General features: G+C 37.3%; 1 protein-coding gene across 4 annotated transcripts in view; it reads right to left on the minus strand.

The window, feature by feature from the left end:
• Positions 1 to 1,979: 1,979 nt before the first annotated feature.
• Positions 1,980 to 27,044, minus strand: part of LYPLAL1 (lysophospholipase like 1) — a 28,050-nt gene continuing 2,985 nt past the window's right edge. For all 4 annotated transcript variants that reach the window (XM_054194808.1, XM_054194806.1, XM_054194805.1 and 1 more), the window contains exons 2-5: positions 25,637 to 25,736; positions 14,521 to 14,690; positions 3,105 to 3,220; positions 1,980 to 2,479 (exon numbers count right to left, since the gene is read on the minus strand). In XM_054194808.1, coding sequence (XP_054050783.1) covers positions 2,246 to 2,479; positions 3,105 to 3,220; positions 14,521 to 14,690; positions 25,637 to 25,736 — 620 coding nt within the window. In that variant the 3' untranslated portion in view covers positions 1,980 to 2,245. The remainder of the gene's footprint in view (positions 2,480 to 3,104; positions 3,221 to 14,520; positions 14,691 to 25,636; positions 25,737 to 27,044) is intronic.

Here is a 27,044-nt window from a genome sequence, read left to right on the forward strand (position 1 = left end):
CCAATTGAGCTAGGCACCACCTGGGACACAGAGCCACACCACCCGCAGCAAATGGGCTAGGCCAGTTACACTCTCCTCCCTGTAGCTACCTGCAGACTGAAGAAAACTCAAATTGAGATGTTCTCTAACATCCCCAAAATGACCTGAAAACTCTTGAGATTTGGGACCCCTTTGCAGCATATATCTAACAGATTTCCAATCTTATGTCACAACTAGTTTGCGTTTCACTCACAAGCTGAGGAAGATGGAAGACGACAGATGCAAACTGGGGACTTCACTGTTTTCTGAGAATGTCATAAAATCTCTGTAATTGCTTCTCAGCCTGCATCAAGGGAACAAAACCAAACTCTGTATCCATTGTATTTGCAAGTATTGAGACCACAAAAACAATTGAAAGAACTGGGTTTGTCTTAGTAATGATTTCTATTCCCTCCCTGACCTTATTTCAACTGTTTTATGCTATCCTCATTGCTTGTTAAAAGCCACCTTGCCAGGAGCCCGCCACTTTCCCATCTGAATGCACTTGTCACCAAAATGAATTACTACCTTGCATTAGTGATTCAAATTAATAGGAACTGCAGGAAGAGCAGAAAAATGTTGCAAAACTCAAAATGATGTATTATCGCTAAAATGCTGTAACTTCAGTTGTCAAGGATTGTAATTAGAGTTAGGCCAAGGCAATGTTAGCTCAGCTGCCTCTGAACACACCTGTTTCAATTTAATTTGTAGTAATTAGGAAGCCTAGGGCACCAGGAAAAAACGCTTTTCAGTTACTGTTTCAAATAGCTAAGTTTTCATGTGCCATTTAAAATCCTGTTTTTCAGAACAGACTGCTGACTTGCTAATGCTAGCAAAATGAAATAAAGCAAAATATTTTTAGCAGCAGGAAGTTGTTACTTGCTACTGCCAATTACATGCCTTGTACTTGAACAGTGAAATTTTTTCCCCTTTGCTTATTTTTCAAGATAGGTAAAAGCTGGCTTAGGTCTCGGTGCATGAGGACTCGAACAAAACTTAGTCCCCTGGAGCTGGCCGACACTTCTGGAGTCATAGCCAATACTGGCAGCGCTCTGCTGTGACAGAGCAAACAACAGTGTCCTAGATCCACTCTTCAGAAAAGGGGGAAGGAGAAGATTAAGCAAGAGACTTGGATCTATTGACTTTGGCAAAATGCTGAATACCTTGTCATGCTAATAAAATTACTGAATTTGGGGAGGAGAAAATGGGGCAGAGGGGGGGAAATAAAAAAAAAGCATTTAAATTACATAAGAATAGATATTTATACTCTGAGTTAATTTATCAAACTGACACGGAGATGAATCATCCACCATTAAAATAACGGGATACAAGTTTTCTTTATATCACAATCATTATTTACAACTCTTAAATATTCACGGAGGAGTCAAGTATCCTCATCTTTTAATTTAAAATGTGATCTTGCAGACCAAAATAAAACTGTTGGCAAAAATAAATTTCTACAGGAACAGTGCCCAAGGAATGATTTCTTCAAAAACAGAACAGATCTCGGCAATTATGAGGGCACTTTTTTTTTTTTTAAACCTACACTATAAACCACACAGGGATCAAGCAACTCACATAAAGCTAGGTCTCTGAGTAACAAAACAATGAGAATGGGTAATAACAAGAGCCTGTGGTACTGCTAGACACAGCTACTTATGACTTTTAAAAACACAGGTCAAACCTCAGCTAATTTTGAGGTGACATAAAACTCTGCTTTGATGCAGGTTCATTCCCGCATGCTGAGAATCCAATTGAAGCCAATGCTGTTCCTCTCTGTGAACTAACTTGAATATATGCATGTGTTCCTACAAGTAAAAGTCCATTGTTTTAATGACTGGCCTTTTTCTGCTGTAATGCCATTAGAAAGACAACCGCACCACTGTATATTTTTCCATCTTGTAACACACACACACACAAAATAATGCTTCCTGCATACTGTTGTGATTACTTAGGAATGGTTTTCATACTTATCAGTCATTAATTTCCACAGACTGATGTGGATGTTTATTTAAAAACTGGATGAGAAAACAGAAAAAGAAACCCACATGATAAAATGAGTATTAATCGTCAGCACCATCATGACACCACTTAAATGAACTTTATGGAATACAACAGTGTCTACCTGAAGCTGTGCTTATATAATGTATATGGGACACCCATATACATGCCACGCATGATCTTAAAGCCACAAAAATCAGAAAGTATATGAAAACTGCATCTTCTTTTATTCGTTTGTTGCTTCAACAGGTAATTTTTTTACAATCCAGGTTTTTAGCTTTTCTATTTCAGTTCTGCTCAACTCATGATTAAGGTTTGGAAAAGTATGAAGTGATGTTGGTACTCCCAGTGACTTTAACATCTTGTTGGTCTCTTCACCCCATGAGTAGAGAACTAGTTCATCAGCTGTTCCATGACACTGAAATAATTCTGGAAGAACACTTTCATTTTTTTTCAAAGCCTAAATGAAGAAGAAACACTGTCAGACACACCACTAAAAATTTTTAAACAATAGTTACAATTACATGGTGACATTTTACATAGAATTTCGTTTATTAACCTGTGTTTTAGTGGTCATATTCTACTATCTCTACAAAACCAAACAAAAAAATACTGGAAAAAACCCTGCACTTCTAATTCAAATGTGCAAACTCCTGACAAATGATAGGGTTTACTTTAAGATCTATATCCCTCTCCAAATAAGAGAAATAGAAAAAATTAATGACAGTAGATGGAGCCCATGAGTATTATAATTCATCACAAACTTTCAAAGAATAGTTACACTTACGTGGACTCTCTAACAACTAAGGACAAACTTGCAAAGCCTTTCATTTGTTAATCTGCCTTCTACGCTGACTTACTTTGAATAAAATAATTGTACTCTCTGTGCAAAAAAGCAACGAAACATCATGTAAGGACAGCTTTAAAGCCTCACTTCCCTAATACTCTGTTTATTTCTAGGAAATGTCACAAGTTTAGAATATTAATCAACTGCTTCAGAGGAATAAACATTCTATACTTGATTTAAATTATCACATTTTTCTTTTAGCTACACAGTTCTTCTGTAAACTCTACCACACACTCACCTGGTAAACCGCAGAGTCTTTATTGAGAAAACTAGACAAAGCAAAGACTCCTGCCAGATCTTGATGAAACCTATATGCTAAATGCATTGCCATTCCACCTCCCATCGAAAAGCCTCCTAGGATGCAACAAAAGAAACAAAGATTGGATTTTGCTATGTGCCTTTGTAACCCAGCATCCAATTTAATCTTCAGACTTCTCTTTTTATACACAATGCAATCAAAAAACATCTTGAGGAATATAAAGGTAACAATAATCTTAAATCAAAGCATGATTCAAGTAAGCAAAACTCTATGAACAGGTAATTCTCACTGTTTTTTTATTCAATTTATTTTTCTCCTAGGCTAGTAGCATTCACATGTGAAAGATCTGTAGCACTACTGTACATAATCAGTGAACATTCACCACTTCAGACTAGTACACAGAGTTTCTGTTTTGTTGTTACACCTTAGGATATGTAATAAATAGGGAAAAATTGCAATGCACCCCACCTGAGCTCTAAAAGGATCTCTGAATTAATGGCATTCTGTGTTCTGTATGTCTCTTCAGCTGCACTAATTCCTTACACGAGGTAATTCTTCAGGGATGATTTTTACATGACAAATGCTTATTCATTAGGAAAGAAATCCAGACTACCACATTACTTCACAAGAACACAGTACATACTGACTGTATCCAGATAATGACCAGGGTGAAGAATGACTGGCTGCTGAAATCTCTTCTAGCACAGAGACGGTAATCAGCAAAAAGGTTATGACTGCAGCTCTACTTCGAGCAGCATTATACTGGTGATACAAGTCATTTGTGCCAGGTAATTAACTGGTGTTAATTAGTTGCAAAATTCTGAGCCCAGACCTTTTCACGCAAGAGACATGAAATAAGGGATTGAAGAAGAAATGCAAACGTAGTAGACAAAATACCAAAACACTTCAGCTTCCTATCTTTTTTAAGTGATTAAAATGAGACTCCAGAGTGGGAACAGCTCTTTTTCAAGGGCTACTATGTAAGCCCTCTGGGGCTGATTTCTATGCTGCGCAGAAGTTTGACATGGGTGCTAAACAAAACCCAACCAGGACGCAGTGCCCCTGCACCACTGAAACTGAGCCCAACGACACACTGCAACTGTGGTACTTCACTGTATCCTGGCACCATAGAGGAAATCTCTGGCGCACACAAGCTCAGAAGCAGAAAACAATACACTTCATAAATATTAGCCAGGTCACGGTGAAACCATTCCTAATGGGGAATCTTCTTCCAGCATGTTTTCTGCAAGTCCCAGCAGGTCCGAGGCCCTTCTAGCTCACACTCTATCCCACGTCATGACTGGAAGACTTGGCTGGATCTGTGTAGGAAATTTTCCTGAAAACACTAGACTAACATAGACACGAAGTGTTTTCTTACTTTCCCCCATACAACATTATTTTTTGATTTCTGATGAATTTCTGATCAGAACTTCTACTGAATTTCTGATTCTTCTTTCTACTTACTTTCACCTTGCAGTCTTAAGAGATGATTATGGCCAAAAGCCGTAACTGCAGGTTCCTGACTTACAGAACTTGGATCTTAGGGAAAAAGAACAAGACCACACAACGTGGAAGACTGGAGTCCTGCTTTCCTATTTCAAACACAGTGCTTAATTGAATAAGGAGAGTTGTGTCCTCAAACTAGGAGATATACCTGGGATTCCCTAGCTATGCAGCCAGGAGGCTGATAATACCCTGATATTTATCTTTGGTAAATAAAACCAGGGCCTGCTATTTACACTACGAATCAATCTTTAACCAGTTCAAAGTAAGATGTAGTATGTCTAAGTGCCCAGTGGCAGTTCAGAAATAAAGGTAGTTGAGAAAAAGTGGGAATGTGGGTAAATAGGTTCACAGCACACCTTAAACTCACACAGCGCACATCTCATGAAATGTTGAATAAACTTGTTTTCACAAAAATAAAAACAATGAAAATTCTAATGCAAACTTTTCATCTGCATCACTATTTCCTACCAGACATGTTCTTTTGTCACATGTACAAGAATTCTACAATAAAAAAAAAGTAAATATATTGCACAAGTGTCATAGTAATCACAAAAATTCAGCATCATTGACCCCACATTCAGAGAGAGAGAAAGATACAGCATTCTGAGAAAGTATATAAACCACAAACATTACGCAAAGTTACTATGTAAACAACAACATCTTGTGCTAATGTTTCCTTTATTCTCTTCTGTGGGATCCGATCATTTACTTCCTCATTTCATTTTGATCATTCTGAATGATGCTGTCATCCCCAAACCCAAAAAGTAGCACTTATACTTTAAGAGACCATTTTGCATTTGTTTACAAAGACATACAGATGTACTTTGTCCAGATATAAAATGAAGTTCATTTCAAGTATTTTAGAGTACAGGAAAAAAGCTGCATTGAAAACTCATTACTAGTTTGTAAATGATTTAATCTAAAATTTTGTACCCAGTTAGTCACAATCTGGCAACACTATCTGCAATTACTCACCAGCAGTCTTTGACAATGCAGTCACCTTCTGTTTAGAAGAATATTAGGTAATGGTTCTTTTATGTGGCTCATACCACTATGAGAAAATCTAATACAAAGGACTAGTTCTTTGAATTTGGTTTTCTGGGGAAAACCTGAAGTTTATCACTTGATACCACAACAACCTCTAAGTAAGCGCCATAGAGTAGGTCCTTCAGAAACAACAGTTTGAATAAGCATTTGTAGTTGGAGACAAACTTTTTCAATTACAAGAAATATTTCGGTATAAGCGTAAATTTGACATAACACATAAAAAGCATACTCAGTCAAGGACTTGTATAAGAATTCAAATTTTAGATTAAGGAAAAATAAGAGTCAGGTACAGATATTACACAAAACAAAAGCATGAAATGACAGCCAGAACGTAAGCAAAACACAAAAGAAAAGTGCAAGTATGCTTACGTACACAAACGTTCTCAGCATAAAGAATACGTAAATCTCAGATCATTGCTAAGAAGATTGTGTCAGGAGTGTTAATCAAGATCAAAAATGACACAGCAACATTTCAACCTTACATGGGCTGAATATAGCAAACCTTTGCTTGAGACCAATCTACTTCCAACAGGCAAAACGTGTGCATAGAAGTTCAGAATTTTCCAAAAGGTTTCACATAAAAGCTACGTTCATTTTCCATTTTTGACTTTATCTCTATTTTTAAAGAGATCTATGAATAATGTTTCTAAACAGTTATGAGTGTTGGTGCTACAATACTCAGGATACCAGTTCAGGAAAGCATCTAACTATTTGCATTAACTCTCCTGCCTTACAAAGGTGGTTTACACACAGTCTAAAAGGTAAGCACATACAAACCAGACTCAATTAAGTAAAGCACTCTTCTTTCAGTTGCAAAGAAACTTCACTCAAGTACGCATTTATGACCTCAAATCTGCTTCTGTGTGCTAGTTTCTAGGCAATAGCCCTGTTGCAGTGAGAAGAAAGCTGCTTGTAACTTGCTTTGCTAGTTGAGAAAGACTGGCTGAAATCACAGGATCGTCACACTTCCAAATTAAAGAATCTGACTCGGAAGAAAACTCCCATGTAATACTTACTAAAACCAAAACATTCTTTGCTGGAATATCATCTGTAACTATGTTAAGGTAATCCCAGCCATATGATGATGTAACACAGAGTGAACAGAGACTGAAGTTCTCATATGTAATTTAATTCTGCTTGAATAAAATAGAAACCCTCATCACAGCTGCCATTTTTCAGTGACAAAACTTTCTTTACAGAGCTTGTAAATGGCTTTAGGAGACTTTTAAACATCATAGTGTTTGTATAAAACCTTGATCTCACTTCTGGTAAAGATCTTGATTTATATTAATTTGCCCCTCCTTTGTATCTGTCTGAAATGATAATCTGGTCCACGATGACACTTCAACATTATATCAGTTCAGGAAACCAAATATTTACCTACTGTCAAACTTCAGCTTTATTCATTTCTTTGTACTTGGTCTAACAATGTTTGAGTTTGTATCTCAGAAAATGACTAGCTTTATTATCTACCACAAAGGTTTCTTTATTTAGTCTCTCTCTTGTGTCCCACATACATGAGAGCATGCTAAAAACGCTGCCTTCTCCCCCATGCTCCACTTTAGTGCCTACAATGACCTATTCCTAAGTTCAGAAAGCTCTTTAGGTTTTCATTTTTCTTTACAGAAAAAACACCTCTCCAACAAACATAGGTCTGACATTGCCAATTGCTTCCTTATATATATAGATCTGACTGCAAAATGCCTTAGTCAATTTGTTATAGATACCAATTATGGACTTAGGAAGCAACAAACTAGATCACTTTTTTGGTCTTTCCAGTATAATTTTAATACATGATCAAAGCTGTTTTCCACACTAGAAATCACAGACGTAGGAAACAAATTTTAGTTTTTAATCACATTTAGTGCATGAATTCTGGGATCTGCATGGAGTACAGATCTTCTGCTCCCTTCAGAGACGGACCTTGAGCTGTTCTTGCATGAATTTGAGTGGCAGAGGTAGAAACTGCTTCATTACAGCACAGAACCAAAAGAGGAAGAGAAGAAGCTAAGATCCCGACTTTGATGTGATAAGGACTGGGACTTGGGTTTAGGGGTGAGTTTTGGGGTGTTTATTTTAAGCACCATTTCTTTACTAGTTTCTCCCTACTAGTTGTTCTTCGTCTTCCCTGTATTTCTTCAAATACGTCAGTACAGCTTTTGTAACAGAGTGGCAAGAGATAAATGCTACAGCGTACAGTGCCTGTGCCAGAACACTGCAAGGAGAGACAAATACTCTCCTATTGTATAAGGCTCCACTAACACAGTTAGAAATTGTCTGCCCATTCTGTTATCATCACAATACATTACATATTCTTGCCTCATTTTCTTTGCATTCTCCCAGCACTTTTCATTCTCAATTTCTCCTTTCTTTAGGTATTTCAACTTAGAGTATACTTTAATCAGCTTGTTATCAGGAATTTTTACCTAAATCTACGTTTCAGTTTACGTTCTGATCTCCCCAGGGACTTTCTGGGATTTACCTTCCATTAATGGTAACAGCAAAACCTTGTTCTACGCATCATCTGCGAAGAAGCTGACTTTCTGTTTTGACCTTCCCTTTTCAACCATGAATGTAAGTATTATATACATTTAACAGTGTTCATATATCAAGATCAGTGAAGAGCACAAATGCCAGTGGAATTGCAAATTCCCTTCTCCACAGAACTCCCTGAACACTGCTCCTGTGTAAGCGCTCAAACATGCACTTTATCTCAAGTAAATTTCCTCACGGCAGTGATTTTCTCCTTTTAATCTATTCATGAAACTTCACTAAGCCCTAACCTTACACACTAGCAAAACTGCAATGAATGGTTTCCACCTTTGATAGCCTTTTTATTCTGTTTGTTACTCAGTAACTGAGTCTTTACAAGAAGAAAGGCAACTTCCCTGGACTCGCTCAGCCACTTCCTCTTGTTAGGAACATGAGCCAATTTGCCATCCAACTTTCTCACCAGCCAAAACACATTTTGAAATGCGTATTTAAGTGGTACAAGTTTTACCACTTTCTTGTAAAAACAAGTATACAATAGTTTCTAATGTATCAACTCACTGTAAAAACCAGACCGAGTTATGGTTTTATTTTCAACTGATATGGGTAGTAGAGCAGAACCCAACATGTGTACCCAAGGAATTTTTAGTACCAGAAGGAAAATAAAATCCATGAAAATTCTCAAATCAACTTTGAATAAGATGTTACTCTATCAAATCTAGAGCTCGCTTTATTTACCTAGTGCGCTTTCTTGGTTGTCTCTGAGGATGACAGCACAGCTGCTGCAACACTTACCTCTCATTTTCACAGTCGGCATAACTGCACAACATGGAAAAAGGAAGGAATAGCCTATTTTTTATGCTCACAGTACTAATGATTTTAAACTGAATCACAGAAAAGAAACTAGAAAAAAGGCTCTTTAAAGCAAAGAATAGTAAATCACAGGAACAGGTTGCCTTGGAAAGCTGTGAACCTTCCATTAATGTAGATATTTTAGAACAAGTCAGAAAAGCAATGGTAAGGATTTGCCTAAATAGAGCTGAACCTGCACCAACACATGAAGATGGATTAGCGAATGCTGTTAAGCCTCACTCTTCTATGATCTTATAGGCACGACTGTGAAGAAAGTACAGGTTAATGTGCGCCCTGTGGCATGTCTACGCATGACTCTCAAGCGTTCTAACAGCCCATCCACCTGTTTAATTTTGCACAGAATTCAGGCATATATTAAAGATGAGCAAGCATATGTTTTCAACAGAGTTTCTACTAAGGCTGAAAAGATGAGAATTTGATTCACTTCATAATTCTTTTCTTCCCAAAGCCATTATCTGATGATAATATATGATGACAATATCATGATTAAATTATTTTTGATTTTATTGCTGTGAGCCTTATTTATTCCTAATCTTCACTATCGTTTGCTAAACTTGTCATTCACCATGCAGATCGAAACTGAGAATGTGCCACCTTTCAAAAACCCTTGTTTCTAGATACATTAGTGTGGACATCGTCAAGATCCGGGAAACAAAGTGACAAGTGGTGGATCCTACTCTCTGGTTAAAATTATTAACATTTGAACCTCCTACTGAATGATTTATGAAGGTAACAGAAACTCATTTGTTAATGTCTCTTGCTTGCACATCAGGAAGTAAAAAGAGTAGTAGAGATCCAAAAGAAAAATAAATGGCCAGTTCGGGTGCAAACAAACAAGAGGAGCAAACATTTTCCCCAAAGTACAAATGCAATGCAAATTCACACTGACATAATGAAAATGAAGAAAATGTTTGTTGGTATTATGAGGAGATGAACTAACACCATTGTTTTGAGACCAGCATCTCAGGCATAATTCAGATAAACCCCAAAGCCGTGTAATGGGTGCTACAGGAAGAGAAATCTCATTTGAATTGCAGTGACAAATGGCAATATAAAACCATTAATTTACTCTGTGACAGCAAGGTAGTAAGCGCCTTTAAATGACAGAAAATTATTTCCTAATAAAGACAGGAGATATAAGATTGTATAAGTGACAGCAAAAGACTTAGAAGCCAAAGACATAAAATACCAAGATTATAGGTGAATTAGTTTGCCTAACATTTTAACTATTTATTTGTGATTTTTTTAATCTTCCCATACTTACATCATCGTCTTTCTCTGAGATGTCAAAACCAAGATATTTCCTCCTCATCCCATTCTCACACACACTGAGAGAGATGGCAATGCTAATATTTACAAGAAGCACAGAGCTTTCATGTTACTTCCACCATGGTTCAGTAGCTATGTAAAAATTGTAGCAATAAACAAAAAGTGGTTGTTTGTCTTGTGTTATTGTTACAATACAAGGGGTCAGGAATCATGTATGTGTTTCTTGGCATACAGTCAAATCTACAGGACTGTTATGGAAAGTTTATTTTCACTGGCTGCTTACACAAGTGACTACAGGTGGCAGAGACCAACACGCTTGGATCAGCATTTCTGTGCTATACAAAAAGTGACCTGTAAAAGTACGAAACTAGCACTAAATTAAGAACAAAGAAAAGAGAACAAAAGGACTGCCTTTCACTGAAGTGTAGTTGACTGAACTGAGCACTATCGGAAGGCTCCAAATGTGAAGTGGCCATTTCTTTCAAGAGTTTCTAACATATTCTTGAATAAGATTGTTGAAATCTTTGACAATTTCCACCTAAGTGGAGTTATTTTGTAGTGCGCTATCACTATGGAAGCAGTGCAAAAACACCGACAAAACCAAATACAAGAAAACAAAACAAAGCAAAACCACCACCACCTGAAAAACCAACTCACCTTTAAACAGAAAAGGAAATGACCATCACACATTTCAAACTGTGGTTATTTGCTTGTTTAGCTAATTTAGCAATGAATTCAGGCATTTATACAGAAGGAATACATCCAGTTTTTAGGAAGGGACACTATCAAAGCTCCAAGTGTCAGAATTTGACTGATTTTATCATCCTCTTTTATCTCCAAAGTCAATATAAACCTACTTACAGGATTACTTGCAAGAAGTGCTTTAGCCAGGAAGACCAGTAAGAGTAACTCAACAAGAATGTTTAACTAAAGAGTGACTTCCATTATCAAATTCTGGGGATGATATAATTATCAGTCAGTCTCCTTTCCTTCCTTTTCCAAGGTCAGGGGAACTAAGCCTTAATAAACCAGAAGTCCACTTCCTTCAAAAGACTTCTGTATTATTAGGAAAGCAACTCAGAAACTGTCAGGAAATAGGAATGGGTAGATAAGCCATGTGTGCTGGTGTGCTGTGTGCTGGTTGTTACACTAAATTGATATCAAGGTTTTAATGATAAGACTTTATTTAGGTCCAGTAAATTAAGTAATTTAATTCTTCAGAAGTAGATTCATAGAGCAGCTGTTAGAAACAAGGCTGCACCAATATTTTTCTTGATATAGAAAAAGAGGAGTGAAATTGCACAACCTGGACTCCATCCTCAGCTTTAGAGTTCTGCCCTACAAACAGCCACTTGCAGATTTCAGAGCTTAACTGTGCTACCGAAACAAACAGCGCAGGCTATAATGTCTTTCAGAACAAACGATCTTACTGTGTCCACAATATTGAGCCTTGTGGAAAGTTTGAATGGCTCCAGAAGGAGAATCACCCCCGAGAACACCAGGTGTTGGGCTTCTCATTTTCCACTGCTTGAGAGCCTGCTCCTGCTTCCCGTCTTCCCACTTGCTCTCCTTTGCACAGTGCTCCCTCAGATCTTGCCTTCTTATCCCACACCTCTGAGCTGTCAGCAGCTACCCACCTTACTGCTTGCCTAACACCTCTCTCACCCTCATCTAACAATATCTGACACTCATCCTCAGCCTGTAATTTCTAGTCCGCTATTCCATATAAAACCATAACCTTCAATCTTGTTACCCTCCTCATTTTCTTTCCACTCATTAAAACTCCCACTCATGACAAAATAGACAGTCCCACAACCCAGTTCTCCTTAACCCTTTACCATCTCATTCCCTGTAACTCGCTCTTCATGCAAGTGCTCTGCTCTCTTGGCTTCTGTGACCTACCTGAAAAGGTCCCCACTGCCCTTTACAGACTCCCAAGTCCTCCAGTCTCTTCTGTCAACTATTTTGTCTCTTTTCCATAATAAGATAAATACCAGTATTCCCATTATGCATCTTCAACACAACTCAACATCGCTGAATGCACTGGGGAAATATTCATAGCAACATTTCACCGTGGTTTCCTCTGCTATAATAGTCTTATTTTTCCCTTCACCTCAAGAAGGCTGCCTCCTCCAACTCTATCACACTAGCACTCACAAATCTGATGTCTCCTCCCTACCCATTACCTCAAGCTTTCTCTTCTCGTACCAGATGAATATTCTTGACTTTTTCAAGGAGAAACCTAAAAACATCTCACAGGAGTTAGTTCTTAAGACATTCTAAGCAAGTGACCATATCTTCCATCATCTTCTGCACACCAATCTTTCTCAAACTCTGAAAAATTTCAGGCCACACACTTCTCCCTTTCCAGTGGACATTACAGTTTGGTGCAGACATACTGACTACATCTTCATAACCAAACCTTGGCTTCATATTGTCTTTCGATCAAAATGTTATAAAGCTGCCAGGTACCTTTACAAAATTCCTGATTTGCTGTAAGAAACAATGTCAGAAGATGGGCAATTATTTGCACGAAGTCACATCTAAAACAATTAAGAATGTCACATTATGCTGACTCAGATAGATACTAAACCCAACCCTTACGCACAAAAACCTTACAGGACTTCTAACCTTCATTCTCCACTGCATCACACACTGGTTAATCACCAAAACCAGAGCAGAGAAGGCACAAAGTTCTCATGGAAGAACACTTAATCTTGTGCAGCCACAAGTGACACAATTAATTTTCCACTAGTGAATTTCTTATGCATCCACATGGTTCCCCTTTTGCACTTTGGTTGGAGCTAATTCAAGGCTGCCTTATTTTGCTTGTTGCACGAATCTTAGATTCGACTGTGAGCATGTATGCACATAGTCTCTGTCACAGAGGCAAGGAAACAGTGCCTTGCTATAGAAGCCTGAAATCAAAGCTTTCAAGAGTGAGAAAATAAGCATAATTATTTCTGATTTACAGATAAGGAATGCAAATACACAGAGAAGGGGACTTCCAAAGAATCTACGGGCTGAAACAATTGGTGCATACTAACTTCCTTACTCTGCTTATGATTTGTAAAACAACTTTCATCAACTGCAGATCAACTGCAGTCTCAGTAGATCTAATTTTGAAGGCTACCGAAAAAGGAGAAAAGCCTAGTAGCAAGCTGGATCTGTACATAGCACACCTCCCAGCACAGCCTACAGAAAAGCACCTGCGCTTCTTCAGTTGTTTCCAAGCCAGCAGGTATAACACAGGAAAGACAGACCAAAGAGACTGCGCTGACAGCCATCCAAAACAATGCATTCTGCAGCCAGGGCAATAAGCCAGAAAGGGAAAGTAAGCAGAGGTCTTCAAAGAGCAACATGGGCTGGACCAAGAAAACGTGTAGGCTGCATGGTAGTGGCTCCACCACGCAGGATTTTGTTGGCTTGACTCAGCTGGCCATAAATTTGTAAGTTCCCACATTAAGAGTTTTTTTCCCCCCAACCTGAAATAGTCTGTGGTCTAGGGATGGGACAGGGAGCCAAAGACTTGTGAATTCTCATTCCTCCTCTGACACAAGCTACTCCATCCCCTCAACTCCTCTGCATCAAAATCCCACTGTTTCACAGAAGTACTGTGAAAGTCACTGGAAATTTGTGGAAATTAAGAGGGACAGGAAGACAGACACGTAAGAATTATGACAGCTAATACTTCATTTGTTATCAAGTGTTGAGCCTTCATGATGTGTAACACGAATTTTTCCCCATGAATTAACTTAACCCTAAATGATTAGAGCAGTAAGGAAAACCTCATGATTATTTATATGCCACATGTCATTTTATATGCTACATATTTATATGCTACAAGTCATTTTGGGAGAGTATGCTTTTCCATCCTGAAAAGGAGCTAAAAGGAAAACATGAAATTATGTCCTTTTTAAAATAAATAATTGCCCACTCTGTATTCTAAATAATGATTACAAATCACTATTTACAATAAACACAGTTTTAAGATACATTTTTGAGGACACTGCTTCCAGTTAGCCACATTTCCCACCTGATACAGGTTTAAACAGTGATTCAATATTCTTGAGGACTGGCTGCTGAAGGCATTGTTCAGCAGTTGCAAGGCACGCTCGTGAGCTCTCAGGATGGACTAAATTCAAAGTAGAGGATCTCTTAAGGATTAAAAAAAATTAAAACAAACACATTAAAAATAAGCCTCTCTTACCTATTAGTATCCTATTTTTTGCAATGTCATTTTTAATCTCATCATTGATCAAGTCCGTAAGTCGCCGGCACATAGAATCAATACTTTCGATGTGTTCTGGACAGTCATTAGAGATCTTATACCTGTCAAACCACACAGTGGATAACGCTCCCTTCATAGGTGTATATGGCCTGGAGTGGTTGAAGGAAAGAAAAAAAATGATTAACCAAGCATAAGACCTAAAGCCTTCCGCATACCCGATAAATAAAAACAATTCAGTTTCTCTCCAGCAAAGGAGAGAAGGAACCTCTTTTGGGTCTAACTCAATTCACATCCAGTCACATTGCATTTTCTTGCATTCAAACACTGTCCTTCAAGGATGAAGACAACATTTGGAAGCTGTATAAAATACAAGTTTGTTTGTCAAGGTTGATCAGGTCAGTTAAACATATTAAATCCTAACCCTGTCAAGAAGTTCTTAAACCTAAACAAAATTAAGGTTGAGACCCACCTTGGAAAAGGACAAACTGAAGAAACTGCTAAACAAGACAGCTTTGCAGGAACTAACTTTATGGCATTCAGTTGTCTTATTCTTGTTGAAATTGACTGAAGATGGGTATCTAAACCTATATCTATTTACAAAAATTTCTTCTCTCTGTCTTATTTTCTTTTCCTTACATACAGCCATCCTCACCTTAACGGGGCAGGTATCTCATAAAAATAACTCAAAGAAATGCCATGTTCCTTACTGGATTGGTGCACAGACACAAATCAGAGACATAATGATACTTACCCCCCATAATACTGTGCTGTCATATTAGTATTTCAAGTACTTCAACATGCTGATCAATCCTCAGATAATCAGGGAAACTGCAATTCACAGCAGCCTTTTCTTTGTTTTTAAATAAAGATGATGAATAGAGCCCTGAAATCCCAAGAAAGGTGATCTAATTGCCTTGCAATGGCCCTACAATTTAATACCAAACTCACTACTTTGAGATCAATGCTTCATCCCAAAACCAAGCCCCCTAAAATCCTTAATTGCAATGTTTAATCAGGGGGCACATTTTTCATTTTTACTTAAGCTCAGATCAGATTACAATCACTGCTGATAAACAGACGGCCTTTGATAAATTTGTCTGAATGGGAACCCACTGAAAATGCTAAATTGACTTCTGTGCTGTCTCTGTGTTTTTTTTCAGTACTAGGATTAAACAAAAACACAACTAAGCTAAAATGAAAGAGCCACTATTTCAATTATTCTTAATGAAGGAACAAATTCTGCCTTTATTAATATCAGAGAGGCTTCACATATGTAAATGGCTATTTCTAACCAGAAATACTGCTACTAGTATGAGTGTACAAGAGGCAGTATACTATTTGCATTACTCAGTCACACAAGTCAAAAATGAGAGAACACAGATTTTCTTCTGCCTGGTGCCATGAACATGAAATAAAGTCCATGACTTAGAAGCTGGTAAGCCAAATAGAAAGAAAGAGGCAATAAACAGCAACGATAGGTACAGACAGACTACACTGTTTCATCTTTTTGAGCACAGCTTCAAGAATGAGTACCTAAAATCAAATGTTATTCAAAATGGCACACAAGTTATGTAGTCAAGTTTAGTACTGTGTGTGCCTTAAGTAGCCCCTCATTTGCTTAATTCAAACCAAACCATATAATTAAGCACCAGAATTAACAATATTTTTTTTTCAAGTTAAGCCTTACTTGTTTATTAAAAAAAGGTAACTCCTAAATTAAAGTGGAAATATTTTGTATACCCAACAAGTTAAAGCTAAGTTTAAAAAGTGCTTTTCTTTTCCTTTTTTAATTTCTCCTTAGCATTACCACTGTTCTCCAGGATTCTTCACAATTAATTGATCAACACCTAAGAAAAAAGGTCTCTAGTTAACAAAAATCAATTTCTAAGAGGAGACATCCCAGCCAAAAATATCAACAACAGCAGAATCAGTAGAGTTTCTGGAAGTCACTTGGATGATGTGATGTACAACAGACTAAGCACTTGGGCAAACAGCATTTAATTCATGGTTTTAGTTTCTCTCTTAAACATTTTTACATCAATCCTGGTTAAAATGTTTAGCAGTCAGAGTGCTTCATTTTCTGGTAAACCCAGAGTACCTTATATTTGTGTGAGAAAAGATGTGTAAGGTTTTATTATTACAGCAGGTTGTCTCAGGATTTCCATGGAATGAAGATACATATTTGTATTACATTACAGAAATATTAAAATGTGTTTCCCCACAACTGAAAGGCAGAATCATACAATTTATAAACAGGACAAAACCCATGATAAGATTATAATACTTGATCAGGCAATGAAAGTCAGGACTTTTACCCACTGTCTTTGCAAATTCTTCAGCGAGATAGATGAAAGACTAACGTTTCTTAACCCCACAGGAAAAGACCCCCAAGAAATTGGACAAGATGCTTTCAGCTGTCTCAAAAACATCCTTGCAACCACTCTTGATTTCTCAAAAATGCATTAAAAATAACCTTTACATAAAGCTGAGAAGTAAGATTCTTTTAATGGTTCACCCAACTGGCACATCTGTTTAAGTCATTCACCTTGTTCCTTAAATAAATCCCTTTATTAGCTGGCACACTACAACTCAGACATTACCACGGTAAACAAATATGTTTGGCATGGAACCATCTGTACAGCTCCAAGAATACAGCACAAAATTTTTTCATACAATTAAACCACAAAAGAAAAAATAAAAAGAATCCCTATGTTACAGTGACACGAGAGGCTGAACTAAAATACACAAAAGCAAAGAAATACAGAGTGGAGTTAAAACTCCATCCGCTAACATCAGCATGGTCTGTTAAGGACAGTGTCAGACCTTTAAGTCTGTGTGTTTTTTGTTTTCTTAAGTTTAATCAAAACTTGAAACATTAGTCCCAATGATTTTTTCCTCTGTGCCTCACTTCCATTATTCTTTTTTTAAAATGATACTAAAAATAAAGCTCCATGTCTCTAAAATGTGTGCTGTTGAAACTCAGAATGAATATATAGCCCCCAAGTTCTGTGGGGGTGTTTTTTGTTGTTGTTGTTTAGTTTTAACAGGGGTATGTGTTTTTGTTTTGCTTGCTCTGAAGCACACAAAAGATTCAAACCCGTATAACAAAACAAGAATCAAGAACCCTCTCTACTGGGATATACAACTTCAAAACTTGTACTCATATTTAAGAGACATTTGAAACAATTTCCTATGAATTGAACTAACTCTTAACACTTAAAAGTAAAAGAGAAAAGAGGACGTAAAGGAGACATGGATAATATTAAACAGGATTTAAGAAACTGCTGGCACCCTGAGGAAAAGAATCTTTAAAATGCTTCCTAACATCCTCAAATCACTCTAGACCATGCTTTCTGCTTACTTTATAGGTCTTATTTTTTAAGGGTGTGGGTGAGACTGCAGTTTCAAGAAGATCCTACATACCTAACATTTCAATGTCTTAAGAGGAAAATAGATCCTGTAATATCTCTGAAAGTATTTAGCATCCTTTCAATCTTTTAAACATGTGTTCAGATAGAAGTAATTTTCACTGTTGATTTCACTGTAAAATTTCAAAGTAATACAGATCATTCAAGTTTTCAAAAATTGAAAATAGGTTAGCTTCTGCTAATGTGAGTTATATACTAACCATGAAAACATAATCAAAGCAGGAAGTGATAACATCATCTTTTTCTGCCTTCCTGAAGATTATATACTCAAGACCTTCTTAATCACATTTAGAAGTCTGCTAAATAGTTTGAAATTATCTTAAGTTAACAGAAGTGGAGAACAACTGAATGATGCTACACAAGGTTCAAATTCAGCTCTAAAAACATGTCAAATCCTATCTCCAAAATGATGCTATTATAGCATAGCAATTCACATAAAACTACAGCTGTTTTTGTTCTTTATCCAATAAATCACTGTCCCTGTCCAACATCTTAAGTTAAAAGACAAGAAAGCACTTCTAGCTGCTGTAAATAAGAAACATAAGAGTAGCAGACAGCATGTTGATAAATAGTAAATATTCTTCCCCCAACTCTTTCTCCTGATGCACAATTGTAGTGCTACCTTCACACTCGGTGCTATGATCACCCTGCTAATGCAGTCACATAAAACCCAGACCACTGGTGCTGGCTTACAGCTTTCTTGAAGTTCCAGACAGCACTTCCTGAGATGTCAGACAGAACTGGGAATTTATAGTGAAGTTAGGCTTCAAGAATCAAAGAAAGAAAGAAAAAGATCAAAAATTTTTAAATCCTTATTTTTGCTTTCAGCTCAAACCCATCTCCTCCCAGTTAGGAGGCACAGAGTTGCACGAGACATTGTAAGAAGACTTTTGGAAGACTGTGGAGCCCTTCAAGAAAATCTACAGAGCACACTGCCAGACTGCTTAAGTTGTACTTTGCTCTGGTGAGATCCCACCTGGAGTACTGCGTCCAGCTCTGGAGCCCTCAGACATGGACCTGTGGAAGCAGGTCCAGAGGAGGACCACAAAAACGATCAGAGGGCTGGAGCACCTCTCCTACAAAGACAGGCTGAGAGAGTTGGGTTGTTCACCCTGGAGAAGAGAAGGCTCTGGGGAGACTTTATTGAGGCCTTTCAGTACTTAAAGGGGGCTTATAAGAAAGATGGGGACAAACTTTTTAGCAGGGCCTGCTATGACAGGACAAGGGGTAATGGCTTTAAACTAAAGGAGGGTAGATTTCAACTAGATACAAGGAAGAAATTTTTTATCAGGAGGGTTATGAAACTCTGAAGTAGGTTGCCTGACGAGGTGGTAGATGCCCCATCCCTGAAAACATTCAAGGTCAGGTTGGACGGGGCTCTGAGCAACCTGATCTAGTTCAAGATGTCCCTGCTCATTGCAGGGGGGTTGGATTAGATGACCTTTAAAGATCCCTTCCAACTCAAACTATTCTATAAGCAAGTCTTGACTCTCCTAAAGCTGATAGCAGGTTTTTCCAATGAAAGCAAATTTATTTCCCACTCCCAAATTCTCTCCTAGCATAATCTCACTGCTGATACTAGTACACCGCAGTAGAAAATCTGGTCCATAATTCTGCTTTTTAATTCCCACTATCTGCTAGAAGCAGAAAGTGAATTTTAAAAGAAAAGAGGGGGAAGGCAGAGAATCCACCTATTCAAATCAGAAGTGTTAATTCAACGCTCTAGTCCAAGGTAGATCTTATGTTATACTGAGGTTCAACATATCTTAATAACGAAGCTTTGCAGTATGGTAACAGAGCATAAGATGTGTCAGAAATTCAAACTGCTTAAACTTGGAAGTATACTTTAAAAAGTTTTAAAAATGAAGGCAAAAGTCATCTCCATGAGGAATAGTTTCACCTGCTCCTCAGAAAAGGCTGTGCCTGTTCACTTAAACACATGCAAATGCTTTTGATAGAGTTGTTCTGGATATATATTGCCTGAAATGAGAGCTACCTGAGCCAGTACAGAATGGTCACCTGAAGAAATACAATGTTGACAGCTTTTGATACTTGGGACAGTATCTTATTTATTCAAGACAAAGGAAGCTGCAATAGAAGCTGACATAAAACTCAGCAGGACAAATTCCAAGTTTGTTCCTGTTTCTTTGTTTCTATTTGGTTGTTGGGTTGTGGGGTTTTTTGGGGGGTAGGGGTATAAATTGTGCGGATTTGTACTAATCAGAGAAATGTCAATAACGTTATGATTGACAAAAGACCATAAATGACCTTTTCTACACACTGCCAGTTCTTCGGCAACCAGCTAACAGTGGCTGCTTTACGAATTCACTGAAAGAAAGTGACAAGAGGCAAATCAGGGTTCAATCTGCATCAGTTCTCCATTACGGGGTTTAAAAGACACTCTGGGATTCAAAGTGGTATCTTTCACAAGCTGGTGGCAAACAACACTGAGTATGGATGAATGACACTAGCGAAGCACAGAAACCCCTGAAAAGGCTGTAAAACAAGAGCACAGAACAACGCATAACTTAGAACCCAAAACTGCTTGCTGGAGGGGCCATATAAAAACCACTGTCTCCAGCTCTTCTGTATTGGAAAATGGTTGAGAGAAGAAAAACAAGAGGAAGGATGTCTAAGAGCATGAGGTAGTTAAAGGGATTAGAAATCCAAGATTATTGCCATTATATTCTACTTGGTTTTCCCCAAGCGTGACTAAAGTATCTCTGACAAGTACTTATTGCATTCCACATGGCATTTAGTACATGACGTAAGCATTACATGTATGTATATTCATATGTTTTCCTCACTTAATGCAAGAGGAGAAATAAAAGGAAAATAAGAAGTTTATCCAAGCACGCTTCCATCTTCATTATGCAAAATATGTTAAATTTTGACTTACAGGAGATGAAAGAACCACCCCATGACATCAACCAAAACCCTTCCCATTTGTCCCTCAAATTTCCACCTCTAGAAAGACTTTGTGTTAAATTTATGAATGAGGTTAGGGCTTACAAAAGTGAAGGATTAATAACACTTGCTTGAGCCAAAAACAGTATGATAGGCACGGTGCATGCTCCCCTACACAGCTCCGCCAATCCATCTCCAGTCTGACCTGCAGTACCCCTGCTGCTTTTCCAGTCCTAGGCCTCTCGCAAGTACAGACTGCCAATGTAGCTGAGCGGTGCCAAACTGTCTGGTGGTTTTGTGACACAGCCAAATGGGGACTACGATGAGCTGAAACTCATTTCCACCCATGAGCTGAGCAAAGATGTGAACTTAAAGGAAAGGCTGGAGTACCAGGCCATATAAAGCTGAGCAGTCCTTACAAGCCACGTACTTAGAGACAAGGGAAATTAGAATAAATTGAGAAAAAAAAAAAAAACAAACAAAAAAACCAGACAACGAATTCTGCTTAGAGACTTACTGGCCACAGAAAGGTACATTGAGTGAATGTCAAAAAGATCCATAAAATAGCCGAAGAACTATTAATTTCAGAAGTTTACTTTCTGACTTGCAAAAGAGAAAGACTGTCAGAATGGAATGCTAGACAACGCAAAGAATCTTTGACCTAGATTTTTTAAGGGAATTATAGAAGGTAAGGTATACTTATTAAAACAAGTGGAGCCTAAATCGTTTTAACTTTACCACGTTAGCTCCTGCAATGCCAATTTAAACTATCGCTTTCTATTTAAAAAAAAAAAAAAGAAGGTTAAATTGGGTGGTATTCAGTTCTGATTTAGAAACTCAATAGACATCCAATGTTTAAGTCACAGTTGTAGCAGCTGAAACAGTATTTAAAGCTGTATACGTCCTGACCCAAATAAAAAAGGAAAAAGGAAACTCTCTCCTTTAAAACTATTACTGTAGATGTGGCTTTAGGGATTGCATCAGCTGCTGGGACTATGATTTCAGCTTCTCATTTTTAATTGAAAGATACATATTAACATTATGAGGGAGAAGAAATGGAATTCTGTTGTGTTTAACAAGTTTAATCTATGTACGGATGCACTGATGTTGAAAGAAAGCTAGATAAAGTTAAAAGAACAACCTACTAAAACAAGTTCTCTATTCAAGTATCTCAGTTGCCTATGTTACCAGAGAAAAAACAAAACCTCTCTAAGCTATGTCTAAACATTTTCATTTGTAAGGCAAAATTTGCATGTACTAGATACCTGTATTTAATTTCCAAACATATTGCAAATTCAGGTGCCACTTCCCTTACTACATCACACTGAGACTTCAAATCCACATATTTTTCCCTTTTTTATTTAAGCATGCTTTTTACCACAAGCTTTTTACTTAGAAATTTTGCAACTTTTTCTTTTTTTGATATAAATTGCACTGTCTACATTCTGTTATTTTTCCTCAGGAAACAAACAAATACGAGACTCAGGACTTTCCAAAGTGATGGGGGATGAGTGTGACAAAACACTGCAAAGACTTTACCTGTCCAGGGGACATCTAATGATCATACCCTGCACATTATAAAAATGATTAAAGAAAAGTAAATCTTTTTTAAAAAGTGTAACTTTTTTAATAGACCTATAGAGAAGAGTAAAAAAAAAAAAACAAAACAAAAAACCAGTTTTATAAAATGTAGTTCAATAATGTTCTATTGCTTTTACCCATAAAATGGAAGTATCCTCTCTAGTGTTTGCTGAAATCAATGCTAATGAAGCCAGAGAACATATTTTAGAATTCTCCTAGATTATATGCTGGACTGGTTTTCCAAAATAATTTTCAAACATACGGACTCCTGAATCAAAACATGTCTGAACCTCTGATGTTTTAGTAAATGAAAAGTATGTATGTTTCAGCGCCTGGGATAAAATTTAAACAAAACGTAAACAAAACCCCATCCACCCTCCACAAGGTAAAAAAAATAAAATTCAATGTTTTGTTGAAAAGCATGAATTCCATTGCTTTTCAGAACTCTATTTAATAGACATGAAGAACGTATAAGGCCAAATCTATAGATCTATAGTCAGAGCTATCATTTATATCCATCAAAAACGTGAAGAGATACTCCCAACCTGCAGTTTACTCTGCCAAAGCCTCTAACATTGCAGTAGTATCATCAAACCTGCTTTTACTGGCATAACTGCTTTGATGGAGAGCGTTCAATGTGTATGTGGTAAGTTATGCTGGAAAAGACAGGAGTTTATAGAGTATGAACTACATCCACATTAACAGTATTTCGCCAGAAGACTGTATTAGCCAAGCAATCCTAGTATGGTCTTGCTTGACTTCAAGCTTTTCTTTGCATCATCAGTGTAAAAACCTGCTGGCAAAGCTTTGCACTCTGCTCCTATAATGGACAATGCAGTGGCAGGTTGCGCCACCCACAGAAACTCCCACTCACACCAGTGCAGCTTTCTCCCTCCATATCGCTCTGTCTCTACATGACCAAAAGACTGGATCAGAACCTTCTTCAGCATATCTACACACCTGTAACCATCTAGCTACAGGTCTTATTATCAAGGATGCTGAATTCCCTCATTGGTGCCAGAAGCATTTATGAATTCTTATCAAAACATATATACATACGCACACAAAACCAGACCATATATTTAAGTTCCTAATGCACATATAATTATTTTAATGTCTGCCATTCAAGGTTGGATGTTCTAGGCCTTGTTTTTCCTTTCTATTGAAGAAAGGAGAGCAAACCATTACAAATGCTTCAAAAAGCATAGTGTGTTTCGGACTTGAATGAAATGGGTCTGTAAAGGCTCCTGTTATTTCGGTTTCAACCAATAATGCATATCTTCACAAACTTCACTTCAGCATTGCTGCAAACAGTGGCAAATATTATTGTACTTAAGGGCATCTGCTTTATTTCAATATGTCAGCTAATGGTGCTTATCAGCAACAGAGGGCTGTACAGTAATATTCCCAAGCGTACTTCATATTGCCAGTCAAAGACAAACAGTGTGGGTACTTTTTATTCTTTGAATATACAACTTTTCACAGTTTTGTTAAAAACCACTTCTGAATCAACTCATGCATGACCTCTGTCTGCTCTAGGAAAGAAGAGTAACCTCGACTTAAAAAAAAAAAAGCAAAGAAGTGGAATTAACTGTTTATTCACATCTTTTAATTACAACACTATCTGTCTTCCCATCTGTTTACTAAAATACTGAAATCCAAAGTCTGAAGATAACAACAAACTCCCCACAAACACCACTCATTTGAGTCAGGAGATCTTGCTGGTTAATCATTTATACATAGTTTACATCTGTAGTTATACAAAGAAACCAAAACAAACGAGAAAACAACTGGACCCCAGAAGTGCAGCAGGATAGAAAAATGAAGCACTGGCATAACAGATGTGGCCTGAGCTGCTCTGGCTGCATATAACATGCGAAGAAAGACTATTTCATAGGGAAGCAAAAACTCCTGCATTTCTCCAGTAACTGCTGTGCTGATAGGGAAGAAATGGAGCCTGTCAGTACGTGTGATGTGCCACTGATAACTCTAGCCATCACTTTAGCCTGTCATCAATGAAGTAATGAGCATGTTATTTACAGAAAATCATATTCACTACCTGCTAAGCCAAAACACACTGCTTCAAAGACTTCCGCTCACAGGCGTGATTTTTCTGTTACACAGTGAGTACATTCACACTGCAATCTCTCAATTGCTTTTCCTGCCTAAGTAGATCATAAAAAAATATATGGGAAAGTTTTTTTTCATGTATTAGTGAATGCCAGACAAAATCTGCTATTATACTTGTTTATACCCTCCAAGAAAATTTTTTCTGACTTTCAAACCTGTACCTCGACAGTCCATGTAGAATGTCACAGTTTCCTTTTCTTTTCAGCGTTCATCCATGCTTACACACAAACTCAGAAACTTAAGCCCCATTACCTTTCAAGGAAACATTTTCCTGACTTAGTCACAGACACCTTAAAAATTAATTTATATTATGAAAAATTAAACATCTCTGAAATATACATCATGTCTTTAGACAGCTAAATATGGAGGTAGGTGCCCAATTTTTAGCCTTTAGGTTTGACCTCATTAACTTTCACTAGGGGTAAATATATTTTTCTGTATTTCCGGTCTAACACTGAACACAGGGTGTCATTTAATAATGAGATTTGTGCCTACAGCAAATGCTGAACTCAATTATCTTTGAAACAGTTGGGTCAGGATTCGAAGTAGAGGAAATGTGTAATTCTAAATTCCCAGTCCTTTCTCCAACAGCTGAAGATCTTTCATGTCCTACTTGCCAAAAACACTGACCACCGTCAGAACTGAAACCTGGCACTAAATACAACAGAATAATTTAGTGGTTAATTTATGGGAATTAATATTAGGTAAGACTGTGATCCAGAACATGGCTCTATAATGCCATTACAACACACACTGGAGTATCTTCTTCTCTTTATATCAAGGAGATGGAAAGATACTATGAGGACAACACCTGAATTTGAATTAGAGACTGTGACTTCCATGAAGTCTTAATCCTTTAGAGTCTTAAACATTTAAAAATCACAGTCCTTGGGCAGCAATGCACTATGGAACTCCAGTTTTGCCAAAAAACATATACATGAGAAAGAAGGAGGAAGTCTTATGACAGTTCGTACCAACATTCATAAATGTATTTTACAGTACTGGAATAGACTAATTTAATACTACAGTTATCATATATAAAACAATACCTGGTAGGAGCTGTTGGGTAAATTACTTTTATATGTTGAAAAGCCATGTCTTGATTCAAAATTTGTTTTATCCATGCTCTTGCTCCTTGGCCAGTATCACCTGTATCACACAAAAGAGTACAACAAGAATTATTCAGTGCATTTAGAAAAGAAACTATACAATATAAAACATATTTAAACCAGATTGACCTAATTTCTAAATCACAAAGTTAATCCTCAAATAACTTTCTAGAATAACCTCAATCCCCTTTTCAATGAAAACAGACTCAAAACTTCTTAGAAACAGACTACTTAAGAAGTCTCACAGCATAAGTTTAATACTTTATTACATCCAATGGCTTAAGTACCTCCTAATCAGGCACAAGGCCTAACCTCTTACTTGCAGTTTACATTATTTGCTGGTAACAGTGATAATCAAAAAATACTGATTAATATTTTAAAACGTGAGATAAAATACCTGCTGCTCCCCTTAAAAAAGAAAGTTATTTTTCTTACAGAATTTTATGTTAACCCACCTCAAAACCTAGTCAAGAATGTAAAAAGGATCTTCACATTTAATTATGCTAATATTACACGTAGACTTTAGGGAAAGTATCAGTCAAATACTCCCAATGTTTTGTAACAGAGCTCAAGACACGAGTTTGGGTTTAAATATCTGGCAGGCTCCTCAAAAACCTTAATTCCAGAGTTCCGTTTGAAAGCTAGTTGAGATCTGACTCTCAATGTGTTTTTTCCAAGTCTTATCAACTCAGCCTATAGCCAAAACCCTGGCAGATTGAAGTGCTATGAACGGATACACAGGATGAATTCTTTTATGCAGACAACAACACGTGTTCCTTTCTAACAAATGTATGTATATACACCAGACAGTTTCTAGAGCTTGTCTTTGCATCACTGGTACCTTCAACTATAACTTCACTGCTATCCCTCTGCACAGCATGCACACACAATATGAGTTAAACAATGCTTCAAGCTTGAGCAAACTGGCCCATCAAGGAATATGGTTTACAGTAGGCAGTAATACAACATGGAGTAATGTTGACCCTAAAAAATTGGTGGGGATTCAGCTAACTGGTTGTCATTCATGCCATAGGACTTCAGTCTTGTTTGAAGTTGAGGCTCCCACATATTATCAAGTCAAACTGCTAATCTGAGTTAACAGTATTCTCTATTATTTTATCTCAAATTGGTCAGTTTAACTTTAGAACTCACCTTATTCTTTTCAATAAAATGGCTAAACCACAAGAAAAAATACCACTGGCCGAAGCCAGGCTTACTGCCACGTTACATGGGTTCATCTGAATAAGGTCACATGAATATACTGATTCATTGTTACAATGATTATAATTCCCCAAAGGAAAAGATGTGATCTTGCTTTAGCACTCAAACAAAATTCAGTGATCTTGAT

The sequence above is a fragment of the Rissa tridactyla genome, chromosome 3, assembly GCF_028500815.1.
Source record: "Rissa tridactyla isolate bRisTri1 chromosome 3, bRisTri1.patW.cur.20221130, whole genome shotgun sequence".
NCBI lineage: Eukaryota > Metazoa > Chordata > Aves > Charadriiformes > Laridae > Rissa > Rissa tridactyla.